The sequence below is a fragment of the Ovis canadensis genome, chromosome 5 (genome assembly GCF_042477335.2).
Source record: "Ovis canadensis isolate MfBH-ARS-UI-01 breed Bighorn chromosome 5, ARS-UI_OviCan_v2, whole genome shotgun sequence".
NCBI lineage: Eukaryota > Metazoa > Chordata > Mammalia > Artiodactyla > Bovidae > Ovis > Ovis canadensis.
The window spans coordinates 20,772,758-20,787,208 of NC_091249.1; the positions used below are offsets into that span (position 1 = coordinate 20,772,758).

The 14,451-nt window shown below is 52.0% G+C and overlaps 1 protein-coding gene across 2 annotated transcripts in view; it reads right to left on the reverse strand.

Moving 5' to 3' along the window:
• Positions 1–9,400, reverse strand: part of SIN3B (SIN3 transcription regulator family member B) — a 44,467-nt gene extending 35,067 nt beyond the window's left edge. The window contains exons 1-4 of one of the 2 annotated variants that reach the window (XM_069589148.1): positions 9,264–9,400; positions 8,916–9,022; positions 7,468–7,621; positions 322–522 (exon numbers count right to left, since the gene is read on the reverse strand). In XM_069589148.1, the coding sequence (XP_069445249.1) occupies positions 322–522; positions 7,468–7,621; positions 8,916–9,022; positions 9,264–9,371 (570 nt within the window). In that variant the 5' untranslated portion in view covers positions 9,372–9,400. The remainder of the gene's footprint in view (positions 1–321; positions 523–7,467; positions 7,622–8,915; positions 9,023–9,263) is intronic. The other variant, XM_069589149.1, reaches the window with a different exon arrangement.
• Between the last annotated feature and the right edge of the window lie 5,051 nt (positions 9,401–14,451).

A 14,451-nucleotide genomic window follows, 5' to 3' on the forward strand; every position in this document is an offset into this window, starting at 1 on the left:
GCGGGAGCAAGCGGGAGTTATGAGTTTAATGGGGACACAGTTTCAATCCAGGAAGATGAAAAAGTTCTGGAAATGCATGATGGTGATGGCTGCACAACAGTGTGACTGTACAGTGCTTAATACCACTGAATTGTACGCTTGAAAATGGTTAAGTTTTACATAGATACTCTACCACAGTAGAAAATAAAATTAACGCAGAAAAGAAAAAAGCTAATCAGAATTTTACAGGAGGTCCTGAGGAAAACCCGAATGCTTCCGACGCCCCTGACACTGAGCGGTGCCGCGCACGCCTGCAGAGCAGCGTGGCCCAAGCCTTCCTACCTGGTAAGTGTGCAGTATCTCCAGGAAAGACCTGTAGATTTCCGGGTGGTCCAGAAAGCGGGTCTTAATTTTGTTCACGTAGCTGATGGCATTGTTGAACTCCACGGAATCGGACTCCAAGGGCACCTGGGGCTTGTCCTCCTTGCACAGCATCTGCTGCTTCACGTTCTCTGCACAGTCGCTGTGGTTGTGCGAATTCTCCTGCCAATGGGACGACAGGGATGAGTGTCGGGCCCGACACGGGGTGCAGGCTGTGGGGACCACCAGACGGGCCACCGTGCGCGAGAGCAGGCAAAACTCAGCACAGGGCCGAGTCTTCTCCTTGAAACACAAGTGTACTTCTGGGGGCCTGGAGAGAGGGAAGCAGAGACGGGGCACGCAGACACGGAGCCACGGAGCCCCGCCTCAGCCTTCCGAGTGCCCACGCATCCCTGGGAGCCTCACCAACTCACCTCTGCCTGACCCTTCTCACAAAGACCATGAAACCACGATGCACACTCCACACTATGAAAAATTAGCATTCATGCAATCCTTTCCGGAGCAGAATTCTGGGCCGTTTGTAACAGTCTTCCTCGCCTCTGGCCAGTCCATTTCAGCAAGACTGTTCTCAGGTGTGAAAGCTACTTGCTGTCAGCAGGCAGGAGACTGGGACCCCGCAGGTGAGGGAGGGCCCCTGCCCAGGCTGCCCAGGGCTGTGGGACTTCTGGTGCTAAGCCTGGGGCAAGTCACATGAGAGAAGACTGATGGGCCCTGAGCAGCCGTCACGCATGCTCGCCACTCACATGCTTTTCTGTTAACATAAATACAAACGAAAAACAGACACACGTCTCTCTCTCCTAGCAGCTGGAATCCTAACTCACAGTGGGACAAGACCAGCCCACGAAGGAGGCGACGCTTCCGCCTTTAGACTGGAACTTCACGTGTGGTCCTGAGGATGTCAGGACTGCAGGCAAAAGGAGAAGAGGGCAGCACAGGATGAGATGGTTGGATGGCATCACCAACTCAATGGACAGGAACCCGAGCAAACTCCAGGGAATAGTGGAGGACACAAAAGCCTGGTGTGCTGCAGTCCGTGGAGTCGAAAAGAGTCGTACACGACTTAGTGACTGAACAACAACCTGCGGATGGCCTCACTCCGTCACTGACCACAGCTGGGCTGTCAGGACTGACCCTCGGCTTTCTGTGGGTCCCACCTGGGTCTCGGGCAGGTCAGGATCCCTCTGGTTCGGCTTTAGGTCTTTGCATACACAACCCCTTTCAGGGAATCTTCTAGCCCTCATCTCCTGGCACTCTGAGCCCCTTCCTTGCTCTTTCTCCACGGCACATGCCGCTTTCCCACAGGTGACACATTTCACTTATTTTACTGTCTGTCCAGCCCTGAGCTGTAGGGAGACTCCAGGGGAGCAGGGATTCTATTTTGGACATGGCTGTATCCCCAGTGCCTAGAGCAGTGCTTAGAAGAGAGTGGGCTTCATCCACGGTTGGGGATGACCAGGCGAAATCCCCTGGCACCTGCAGCTGACCCTGGACTCCAGGGAGCTCCCGGCACACTGCCACCGCCTCCACCAGGCGTACCCACCAGCACCCGCATGGGTCCACTAGTGCGGCAGGGTTGCCATGACAAATACCAGAGGCTGGGCAGCGTCAACAGACACTATCTCCCCACAGCTCCGGAGGCTGGAGGGCCAAGCTCAAGGGGTCAGCAGGGCTGGAGCCTCCCAAGGCCTCCTGGCTGGACACCTGCCCTCCTTCCTGCTGCACCCTCACAGGCTGTCCCTCTGCGCGCACAGACCCCTGAGGGCGCTCCCTGTGTCCACATTTCTCCCTTGAAGGACCGGTCAGCCTGCATCAAGGCTCATCCTAATGGCCCCAGTTTACCCAATCATCTCTGTAAAGATCCCATCTCCAGATACAGTCATATTCTGAGATACTGAGGGTCAGAACTCTGAGATACAAATCTGGGGTTCGGGTGGGGGTGAATTTGGGGTTGGGGTGGGTGTAGAGGCAACTCTAGGAAGCCAGGAAAACAGACACAGAAGAGACCTAGAGCAGCCACAACTCAAGAACTGTTTCTCTGGAATTGGTTCTGAATCACTCTGGGGATGCTCCTCCTGATCACCTTTCCCTTAAACTAACAGAGATCTGATCCTGTGTTCCTCTGTGGTATACAGGTTGTCGGTGGGAACAGCTGAGCAGGGGCAGGGGGAGGGAGCAGCCGTGGAGCCCAGGATGGTTTCAGAGGCGGCTGTGTGTTCATTTGGGGCTCCTTTCCCACCAGTATAAGGGGGCATTTTTAAGCACCACGTGCCTCCTCCAATTCTCTGAAGTGAGTTACTGCGACAAGACGGAGAACCACCCCTGCAGACCAGGGCTCCACAAGAAAGGTCAGACGGTAATGGTCCAACCACTGTGGCAAACAGCCCAGTGATTCTTCAGTAAGTTAAACATGGTCACCAGGTGACTGAGCAATTCCACTCCTACGTATCCACCCAAAGAACCAAACACAAGTGGTCAAGCAAATCCTTGTATGTGTTTGCTCACAGCAGCGCTGTTCACAACTGTCCAAGGTGGACACAACCCCAGTGTCCACCAAGTGATGAAGGAATGAGCAAAAGGAGCTCCGTTTTTGCGGTGGGATATCATTCAGCCTTAACAAGGACTGGAGCGCTGCTGCAACACGCTGCTGTGCTGTGAGCTGCTCAAGTCGCGTCCGACTCTCTGCAACCCCATGGACTGTAGCCTGCCAGGCTCCTCTGTCCATGGAATTCTCTGGGCAAGAACACTGCAGTGGGTTGCCATTCCCTTCGCCAGGGTATCTTCCTGACTCAGGGATCAAACTGCATTCCAGGTGGATTCTTTACCGCTGGACCACTGGGGAAGCCCCAACACAACACGGATGACCTTCAAAAACACAACGCTGAGAGAAGGAAGCCCAGACACAGAAAGGCATACAGGGCATGACTGCACTCATATGAAGTATTCAGAACAGGAAAACCACAGAGACAGAAAGCAGACTAGTGGCTGCCAGGGGCTGGGTGGTGTGAAGGATAGGGCTGAGGAGGTACATGTTCCTTTCTGGGGTAAAAATGTTCTGGAATTAGTGGTGGCTGCACAGTATTGTAAATGTACTAAAAAGCCACTAAATTGGACACGTTAAAATGGTTATAATGACGAATTTTATGTTATGTAAACATTACCACAATTAAAAAAAAATTCTACTGTAATCTGAAAAATGTAAAAGCTACCAGCCATATAAACATTAGCTGGCTCGTTCCATGGGCCACAGTTTGCCAACCCCTGGTCTAAACTTTCTGGAACAATCCAGGCTTTTGTGTGCTCTGCCTGCTGTGGGTGGCCTTGACCAGGCACGGCAGAAACACCTCCCGGACACTAAGGAACTGCCATGCGCGGCCAACTGGCCCATCTGAGTGCACACACAGCCCTGCCCTGCCCGGTACTGAAGGGACCTCTCAAGGGTCGTCCCCAAAGGGACAGCGGCCCCTCCGGCCCCTGCCCCACGGCTCATCTCAGCAGGCGCTGCACCCACCCAGAGCCACAGGCTTCCTGCCGTCACCCGGATTGCTCGCTTTCACCGACACCTCGCCCCGGTCCACAACACCCTCCACTCCACGTGGCTCACACCAGGGCCCGCCTCTAGCCTCCCAGATCTTCTCTTGCCCCCCAAGTCCACTTCTGGCATGGCAGCTGGAGGGGCCTTTCCAGAACTCTCCCCTGGCTTCGCACGCTCCTGGCTCTCTCCCCTACAGCCTCTGCTTCAGGTCCCGACCCCACCGGCGTCCTGGCTTTCTCAGGCACACCCACTCATTCCCACCTCAGGCCTTCATGCCCCTACCATGGAGTCTCCCCAGAGGACACAGGCGTGGCCCCTGCTCCCCCACCTCTGCCCACCGCACCTCCCCAGGCCTGCCTTCTGCTATCTTTCACTCATGGCGCTGAACTCCCTCACGTCTCACATCCATCCAAACGGGTCTCGCAGGAGCCCCCACCTCAACCATGCAAGGGCCTGGAGAGCCGGGAATCTGAACAAACCCCAGTGCCTGGCATGGAGGAGGTGGCCTACCTCTGCTCCATGGATGACTAAGACATAAAGCCAAGAGGTAGCCTCCCGGGGACTGAACGGACTCTGCATGACCTTTCCCGGAGGGAAGGCAGCCGGCTCCCTTTGATGTAAAGGGGACACTGAGCTACAAACTGCACCTCAAGGTTTATCTCTTAAGTTCATCTAAGAGCCGTGATCTTGGGCAAGTACAGAGGAGCCGCCCCGAGAGGCAGGGTCTATCCTGAACAGAACTGGCAGCCAAGATTCACCACTCTCGCCCGGGGCCTTGCCCTTCAGGTGTCCCGGAACGGGGACAGTCATGAACAAGACAGGCCTGATCTGGAGGACCCCACCTGCCAGGGAAGGCAAACCAACAGGAAATAGCGCATTTTTTATTTCTTAGCTCTCCTACGCTATTTTGAAACGTGTAAAACGGGATGCTGTGAAAATGACTTGGGGGTGGGAACTGGGAGGGCTCTCTGAGGAGGTGACGTTATAACTAAAGTCAACCAGATCCAAAAAGATGTTGATTCCAAAGGCCGCAGCCAGGGGATGGTCTTCCTGCTGTGGTCCCTGCCCCTCTCTGGGCAGGCTGCCCACATCATGGCACATGTCTGTTTATCTTTTCCTTGGCCCAGTGTCTCAACCAGGGAGATTCTGTTCCCAACCCAGGGGACACTTGGCAACGTCAAGAGACATTTAAGGCTGTCATACTTGGCGGGGGGTGGGGGTGCTACTGGCATCAGGTGGGTGCAGCCCAGTGATGTTGACACACACACAGACACACACAGACACAGACACAGACACACACAGACACACAGACACACACACAGAGTCCTTCAATACAGTGAAGCCAGGAAAAACAGTTTAAAAAGAAAATCACCACGGCACTAGTGAGCAGGGAGCCCTGGAAAGGTGACAGCAGCGGGTGACCGGAGGGGATGAAGGGCACGGACCTCTCCGGCTAGGGGAGCAGCCCCACACATGGCGGCTCTTAGGCTGCAGCAAGACCAACAAGCCCCGGTAGGCAGCTATCAAGGGAGCGTTCTCATCAAACTCCTCTTCAGAGTTAACAGGCCTGCAGTCACGAAGTCCACCCCGGGGGCAGACAAGACTGGTTTGTTCTCCTTATCTCTCCAACAGGTCTCGAAGTCACTTGGGGAGCAGCGGGAGCCCCGCGGCTGTTTAAGAGGAGGGGAGGCTCTCGTGAAGATCCGGCCTTGGGAGCAGTTACTCCCACGGGGCTAGAGAAAGGCAAATTCCGCATGGGGAGTGCAATTTAGGGCTTGGTCACCGGTTCTTTCTTCAACACCCAGTGTTTACACAGGGCCTCGGATTCAGCAAAGTGCCCCTGCACACATAGCTGCAAACAGCTCGCTTTTCTCCCCCAGCCGGGACTGTTCTGAAGGTTAATCCCTGCTAAGGCTTTTATCATCTGGAGGCACGAGCTCTACCTCTGGATCCTGGGGCTTCATTTACAAACATGAAATAGAAGCTTTCATGGCCCCAGGCTTCCAAGTACCTTTTTAAAAGTGAGGCGCACTCCTCAGCTTTAATGAGATGACTTGCTGATGGTGGACGTGCTGACAAGACCGCCGTGCGTAGAGGAAAGGCGGGATGTGCGCTAGCCCCCCTTGGAGAGGGACCTGCCCCTGCCAAGTCGCTTCGCACTGCTCTCTCTTCAAATCCTGACTCCCTAATTGATAGGAAACCGCAATCTCCTTCAACAGCGGAGAAACCTACAAAATGCTTCTCAGAAGATTTTTAGCTTCCCTGTAAAAACCCCTCGGGCAGAGATGGAGGAGGAGGTGGTTCAAAGAGCTGGTTCAGTCACACCAGGGCTTCTCAATGCTGTGATTTTGCTCCCAGGAGACATGCGGCTCTGTCTGGAGATCTGTTTTTGGCTGTCTCGACTGGGTGAGGGCCTATGGGTGGAGGCCAGGGATGCCGCTGAACACCCACAATGCCCTGGCCAGCAAAGCCACCAGCAACGTGTTAGGCCCTAAATGGCAGCGGGACCGAGGAGAGAAAAAGACAATGGCTACCTTATAAAAGTAAAGCTCAAACAGTCTTTTTCTCAGGGGGTCCAGTGAGCTCAAACAAGAAGCGACTGCAGAGACAGAAGAGGCTGCCACCTGTCACTTAAGACAGAAGGGACCGCAAGCCTGAGCTGAGTCCACTGTCCTGCCCGCAGGGAAATGAAGCACATCCACAACAAAGACGGCCGGTCACACTCGTGTCTCCACCACTTCCTCCTGTGCGCTGCCAGGGTGCTCAGAGGGATGACCGGCCCGAGCACAAGCGTGGGCCGCCTAGCGCTCCGAGGGGGAGCCTCAAACCCAGACCTTGGTGGCTGCGACTGCCAGTATCTTTTTTAATCAGAACACAGTTGCTTTCACAATGTTGAGTTTCTGCTGTACAACCAAGTGAGTCAGCCGCACACACCCCCTCCCTCTTCGACCTCCCTCCTCCTCCAACCCCACCCCATCCCTCTAGGTCATCACAGAGCCCTGAGCTGAGCTCCCAGCGCTACACACCGAAGGTCCCAGTAGCTAAGCGTTTTACAAATGGTAGTGTGTTCATGCCAAACCTAATCTCCCAATTCACCCCACCTTCCCCTCCCCAACTGTGCCCACACGTCCGTCTTCTATGTCTGAGTCTCCATTCCTGGCCTGGAACTAAGTTCCTCTGTCCTATTTTTCTAGATTCCACATGTTAATACATGCGCTAATATACCAATACTGGTTTTCGTCTTTCTGACTTACTTCACTCTGTATGACAGACTCTAAGTCCATCCACATCTCTGACTGTGACTGGACATAAAACTACGTTCAGAGAATGCCTCCTTGACACATACAGACACACCCACTCTTGATTTAAATCTGCCAAGTGGATCAATCTGGGATGCAGAGGCTGCTGGGGAAGGTGTTTCAATTCACTCTGATTTGCGCTAGAAGCATTTCAAGAAGATCGGCCCTTCACCTGCTTCCCTGCCAATGAAACACACGGGATATACTGCCTGGCCTGAGTACCCCCAGGGCCAGGGTGGGCGGTGCTGAGGCCAGGTCACTCACACCACTGCATACCTGGCTCGACAGAGGTGACTGTATGTTTAACTTGCCGTTCTTGGGAATGTCTATCCTGTAGCCGAGAGGAAGGAAAGCGTTGAATCCAACAATGAGGTCAGGGTGTTCGTGGAAGAGCTGCGACACTCGTCGGATGACACCTGGAGTATCAATGCTGCAACAAAGAAGACCAGGAGTGGGCAGGAGGGTCTTGGGGGGCAAACTGGGAACCGAGCTGACTTCTGACTCTCTTAACCGTCCCAGGACACAGGCTGCTCAACAGACAACGACGCACCCTAAACTGTGTTCTGTGTGACTCTGCAGACGGTGGTCCACCACCAAGGCAGCCAGGCCTGGGCTCCCTGTATCTTCCTGCCAAAACCCCACACAACAGGCACACAGCACAGCTCCCAAAAAACCGCAAGCACGTGCGCTAGGCTCTGGAAACGTCAGGAGAGCCAGCTGCACATCCTGAGCTCCAAGAAGTGACAGGAAGCCAAGTCCTCTAAACAGGGAGACCAATTCACTTCATACGAATCAGCGATCGTTCCCAGGAGTTGTTCCCAGCAACTGACGGTAATGCATAAATGTCAAAGGCCCTGCACGTATGGAAACTGCGTAACAGCTCAAGGAGAGAGGAGATAGAGTTCTCCCTCGGGGCTGCAGTCAGGGCCAAGGTCTACCATCGGGCTTGGGAAGGAAACCAGGTGAGCCCTGCCGTTATTACTTCCTCTGTGGGGAAAGCACCACGGTGTGGATCTGATACAAATCTAAATCAGAAGGCATGGAGTCCTGGTCCCGCCTCTGCTTCTAACGTGAACCTGGGTGAACCCCTGGCCCACTCTAAGTCTCAGCAAGACCCCTGTCAAACAAGACAGGGGATCGAGAGGTCCCCGATACATCTCTCACCCCCTTGATCCTGTGCCTATGAAAACAGCTAATGTGTTTTAAATGCCTTCTAAGTGCCAGGTTCCTTATTAAGCATTTTGTGTGCGTTATTTCCCAAGCAGGCCTGGGATGAGGGCGGGGCAAGTAAGGCACTCACCTTGGGGATTAAGATTTGAGGGGGAGAAAGTGTCAAAACATTCCTTAATCTGGATAAGTAACATTTTCATGTAGTGCTTGGGGGGGGGGGGATCTAAATTTTTAAAAAATCCCGGACGAACAAAATTTATCTTAAAAAACCGACACTCTGAGTAAAGATAGGATCCCACCCTGTGCTTGCCTGACCGCCTCACTCGCCTCACCGCATCCCTGCCCTCCTTCCAGGAATCCCCACAATAGCTCCACAAGGAGGGCACCCTTCCGTCCCGTTGTCTGGAAGAAGGACTGAGGCTCCGAGCAGCCCCCACCTGCGCAAGGTCACCCTGTTGGGGGCCGGCGCGGGCTGGCGGCTCCCACGGCGCTCAGGCCCACTGCGGCCCAGGGCGCGCCCTGGGGCGGCCCCCGGGCAGGGGCCCCGCAGGTACCTCTGGCTCTTGAACTCCTTCATGATCTCCAGGAAGCCATTGTAAGTGGCAGGATCGCTGCCGAAGCGGATCTTCACCTGGTCCAGGTAGGTGAGGGCGTCTTCCACCTGCGGGGAGGGGGAGGGTCCCGGTGGGCCGCGGTCGGCGCAGAAGGGGCCGGGGCCGGGGGTCCCTGGCGGGAGGGGTGCAGGCCGGGCTCCGAGGGGCGGAGGCAGGGGGTCGCGGGTCCAGGGCCCAGCGGAGCGGAGGCCGACGCAGGGCCAGGGTCGGGCGGGGCCCTGGCAGGGGGCGCCAACCTCCGGGGACTGGACGGCCGGGTTCCCCAGGGAGGGCTGGGGCACCACTCACGTGCACCGGCAGTTTCTCGTGGCCCCCGGAGCCCGAGCGACCCCAGCGGGCGCCGCTCAGCCCCCGGCCCGCAGGGCCGACGCCGCCGCCGCCGCCAGCGTGCGCCATGTTGGAACTCGGAGCCGCGGCCCGCCCCGCCCCCCGCCCGAGGGTGGGCCGCGCATGCGCTGGCTCCGCCCCGGAGGGCGTGGCCTGGCGGCGGCTGGGACGGCAAAGCTCCTGGAGGGACTAGCTGTAGGATCTTACCCAAAAAACTGAAAGGCTGCTAACGCTTCAAGTACCACCGGTGGGCAAACCAAGGGCTGGCCTCTGCTTTTGTCCGGCCCCACAAGTAAGCTGAGAATGCTTTTTACAATTTTAAAAGTTGGAAAAACTCCGGTAGTGCAGATTATTCCGTGCCACGTGAAAATTCTATGAAATTTAAGTTTCAGTGTCTGTAAAATTAAGGTTTACTGGAACACTGGAATGCCCACTCGTTTACTGGGCACCTCTGGCTATTTTTGCTCTTTGACAGCGGAGTAAATAGCTTCTACAGATGCTAAGATCTACACAGCCTGATATATTTACTGAAATAGGGTTCTGGACCCCTGCTTTCTAGGGTTGATGTAACAACTGGGGGTATGGACACACAGCACCCCAATACAAGGCCCTGCATTGAAGTGTTGCCAAAATGCTTTTTTAAAGATGTTTATTAATTTATTTGGCTGCACTAAGTCTTGATTGCAGCATGTGGGATCTTAGTTGTGGCATGCAAACTCTTAGCTGTGGCATGTGGGATCTAACTCCCTGACCAGAGTTTGAGCTCATGCCCACTGTGTTGTGAATGCAGAGTGTTAGCCATTGAAACACCAGGGAAGTCCCTGCTAAACTGCTCTTGACTTAGTCCTGATCCTCCTCTCCTCACTTCTCTAGTCCTGTTCCCATCGCTTCCCCACTGGACCAGTTTGGGAGCCTCTTAACCAGTTTTTCCAGTCACAGTGCTATCAGGAACTGAGATCATTCCACAACTGCTTCCAAATCTCCAAGGTCTTCCTACTTCTTATGAGTTAAATCTAAGCACCTGTATGCAGCATTGAAGGCAATCAATTGTGAACCTAAATTGTGAACCTTTTCTTGCAGAATTTTCCACCCAAGTAAGCTGCCTTCTATCTGTGCAAAAACTCCTGTCAATGCCTACTTAGCCTGGCTGGTCCCTGACCCCATGCATCAGCCGGAAGCCCTATTAATCTCTTCATTACACAAAAAGCACCCTATATATCCTGCAAAATACAACCCAAATATCCTCTCTCTCAAGAAACTACCCAACTTCTCCTCTGCCATCCCATGGTCTCTTGTACATCATCTTCATTTGGTATCTCTACTTGTGAAGAGGTGCAGGAAAGCTGAGAATATACTGGCAACGGGTACATCATTTGCCAGGGGTCAGGAGTAAAATTGGGACTTGCCTGGTGGCTCAGACAGTAAAGCATCTGCCTACAAAGAAGGAGACCCGGGTTCGATCCCAAGGTGAGGAAGATCCCCTGGAGGAGGGCATGGCCACCCACTCCAGTATTCTTGCCTGGAGAATCCCATGGGCAGAGCAGACTGGCAGGCCATAGTCCATAGGGTCACAAAGAGTCGGACACGGCCATAGGGGCTTCCAGCAGCAGGAGTAGAATGGTGAGCAGAACTAACAAGGCTTTTACCCCCACAGAGTCATCAGTCTTTCAAGAAGGCTAAAAATCAATCACACACAGAGATGTAAAGTTTCAACGGTGACAGATACTTCAAAGGGAAGTTACAAGTGTAACAGTTACTCTGTTCCAGTTACTCTACCATCTCCAGATTTAGAGGTTTACAGTGATAAGAACATTCATTTTGTTCTCCAACCTCCAGGCTTGGAAGGCTGGCCCCTCTGTGTCAGCTGGGTGTTTGGAAGGCTGAGGCTGGAATCCTCTGAAGCTTTACTCACTCACATGTCTCTCAGCTGCTTCTGGCTGTAGGTTGAGGCCAGTGGCTATTGCCAGGATGACCCACATGTGGCTGCCTCATGTAGCCTGAGCTTCCTCACAGTATGGCAGCTAGGTTCCGAGCCCAATCACACAGAGAGGAACAACTGAGCCAGGTGGAAGCCTTGTAGCCTTTTCTGATCTACCTTTGCAAGTCACACAGAATCAAAAGTCCCTCCCAAATTCAAGTGGAGAGCCAACAGACTCCAGAACCTGGGGAGTGGCCAGGTTCTGAGATAGCATGCCTGATGCCTGTGTGCTCAGTCGTGTCCGATTCTTTGCAACCCCATGGACTGTAGCCTGCCAGGCTCCTCCGTCCATGGAATTCTCCAGGCAAGAATACAAGAGTGTGTTGTCATTTCCTTCTCCAGAGAATCTTTCCAACTCAGGAATCGAACCTGGATCTCCTGCATTGGCAGGGAGATTCTTTACCACTGAGCCGCCTGGGAACCCCCAGGAATAGAATGAAGAGATAGGAATTATTGCCATGACCATTTTTGGAAAATATCTTCTGCCACTAGACAGACTTAACCAAGTCAGGGGATGAGAAAGGCCTCCCAGAGGTAGTGATATTCGAGCTGTGTTGTAGGTGTTCACTGTGAAAATCAGAAGAAATGGCTGTGCAAAGGTCCTGTGGTAGGAATGAGTGTGGCATATTTAAAGAACTTAAAGAAACCAGTGTTCTTGGATTTCAGAGGAATGGGAGGGAGAGAGAAAGAGAGAGAGCAGGGTAAGAGTAGGGGGAACAGAGAAGGCAGGCCACTCTTTCTTATGAAATGAGTTAAGGCTTTTGGACTTGACATTTGGTGCTGGTAGAAATTGCGTATGGGTTCTATGCAAGGAACTGTTTCAGAAGCTTGGAAGTTGGAAGCAAAGACTCTGACTGTTCTGCAGGGAAGTGATTGGAGGGGAGCCAGGGAGGGAGCAGGGAGGCTGTTTCATCGTTTAGACAGGCAAAGGATGATGGTGGTTTTGACCAGGGTAGGAGAAGGGGAGGTGGAGAGAAGGTGGTGAAAGGGAGTGATATTTAGAAGGTAAAGCAGAGAGGACGAGGCACAGGATGGACGTGGGGGTGAGGAGAAAGGAAGTGTGAGGACTCATAGCTCCTAGCCCACAAAGGTATTCTGCTCAGTTTCATTGCATTTCTGCCTGAACAGAAGCTAAGGCCTACTGAACCGCATTCTGAGGCTACCAGTCCTATCCACAATACACCTCCCGGGGGCAGTCCCTCCCCCGAGAATCAATGGCACACATGGGCTTCTCATAAGCCCCAGAGACCTTCTACATTGCTCCCCCTCCCACAAGGATGACTTTAAGTTTTCTATTCTTTTAGTAGGTCTCGTAGGGTCAGAGGAAGCCCTCACTCAACTGGAGAACACGCAACCACAAGTCAGTGCCACCTTGGACATGTGTGTGGGTTCTGAAGGATGCTTGAATATATGCACGTGTGTGTGTGTCTGTGTGTGTTCAATATGTAGGCAACAGGACATGTACATCTTTTCATTCTTATTTTTATAAAGCATACAAAGTTGCTAAGCTAATTTTTTTCTTTACTATTCTCATCTACACAGATTAAGTTGAAAACCTTATAGATAAACAACAAGGGCCTACTGTATAGCCCCTAGTGTATTTCCCTACAGGGAAATATATTCAATAGATTATACAAACCTATAATGGAAAAGAATCTGAAAAAGAATATAATACATATATATATAACATGTATATACATATGAATCAATTTGCTGTATACACCTAAAACTAGCACAACATTTTAAATTGACTGTACATCAATATAAAAAGTTAAAATGATTTCATATGAAAATAAAAAGTAGTTTTTAAAAAATTAGAAAAAATGGAAAACCTCAGAGACGACAGTTTGGATAGACAGCTTAGATAAATTTGGGACACAAATTTCCTTATCATTTGTCTAATTTAATGACATTAAAGTAAGGTTCTTAGGTAGGTCTTTTGTTGGACAGTATTTTGGCAAAATTAAGAAGATCAAAAATCCGGTATATTTTGAGCTAGCTAAGTCTTCCCAGGTGGCAAACATTAGGATCAAGCTCGCTGCAGTTGGGAATCACAGTTTGTAGCAGAATTTTACAAGCTGCCAGAGGTCCTCATGCCCTGGTGTGCACGCCCTGCCTTGTCTTCCTTCCTGGAGTATTTGCGGTCCTGGGAACATCATGGATGTCACACCTACAGTATGTCTATGTCTACACAGCGAAGGTGAAGGGAATTCTCAGGAGTATTTACGATTCCAAATGAAGTTGATTTTGAATTCATCAGAAAGCAGATTGTATAGGTAGACCTGACCTAATCAAGAGTACCCTTTATTTTTTAATAAAAAAAATAATTTTTAAGATTTTTAAAAATATTTGGGCCATTTAAAAAGTCTTGATTGAATTTTTTACAATATTGCTTCTATTGTTTTATGATGTGATTTTTTTTTTTTTTTTTTTTGGTCACAAGGCACGTAGGATCTTAGTTTCCTGAATCCAGGGATCACCCCCCTGCAATGGAAACAGAAATCTTTTTGTTGTTGTTGTTTTTAGTTTATTTATTTATTTTAATTGGAGGATAATTACTTTACAATATTGTGATGGTTTTTGCCATACATCAGTAAGAATCAGCCATAGGCATATATGTGTCCCCTCCGTCTTGAAGCCCCCTCCCACCTCCCTCCCCACCCCATCTCTCCAGGTTATCACAGAGCGCCGCCTTTGGGTGCCCTGTGTCGTGTGTGAAACTCACACTGGTTATCTGTTTTACATATGGTAATGTGTATGTTTCAGTGCTATTCTGTCAAACCATCTCACCCTCTTCTTCTCCCACTGAGTCCAAAAGTCTGTTCTTTACATCTGTGTCTTGGAAGGAGAAGTCTTAACCGCTGAACCACCAGGGAAGTCCCAGGGGCACTCTTTAGAAGAGTCTGGAAGTCAGTCTTGAAGCAGCAGAGATGTGTGATGCTGTTGGCCTTGAAGGAGGAACCAGCCACGTCATGGTCTGCCTATGGAAAGAGGCGGCCTCTGGGAGCAAGAGCCACAGGCCTACAGCTGCAAGGAGCTCAGCTCGAATGGAGCATGGATCAGGGCTCCGAGCCTGTCCGTGAGATCCCAGCCCCAGTGACGACTTGTAGGACCCTGCACAGAGAACCCAGCCACATTATGCCTAGATTCCTGACCCATAGACACTGTGAG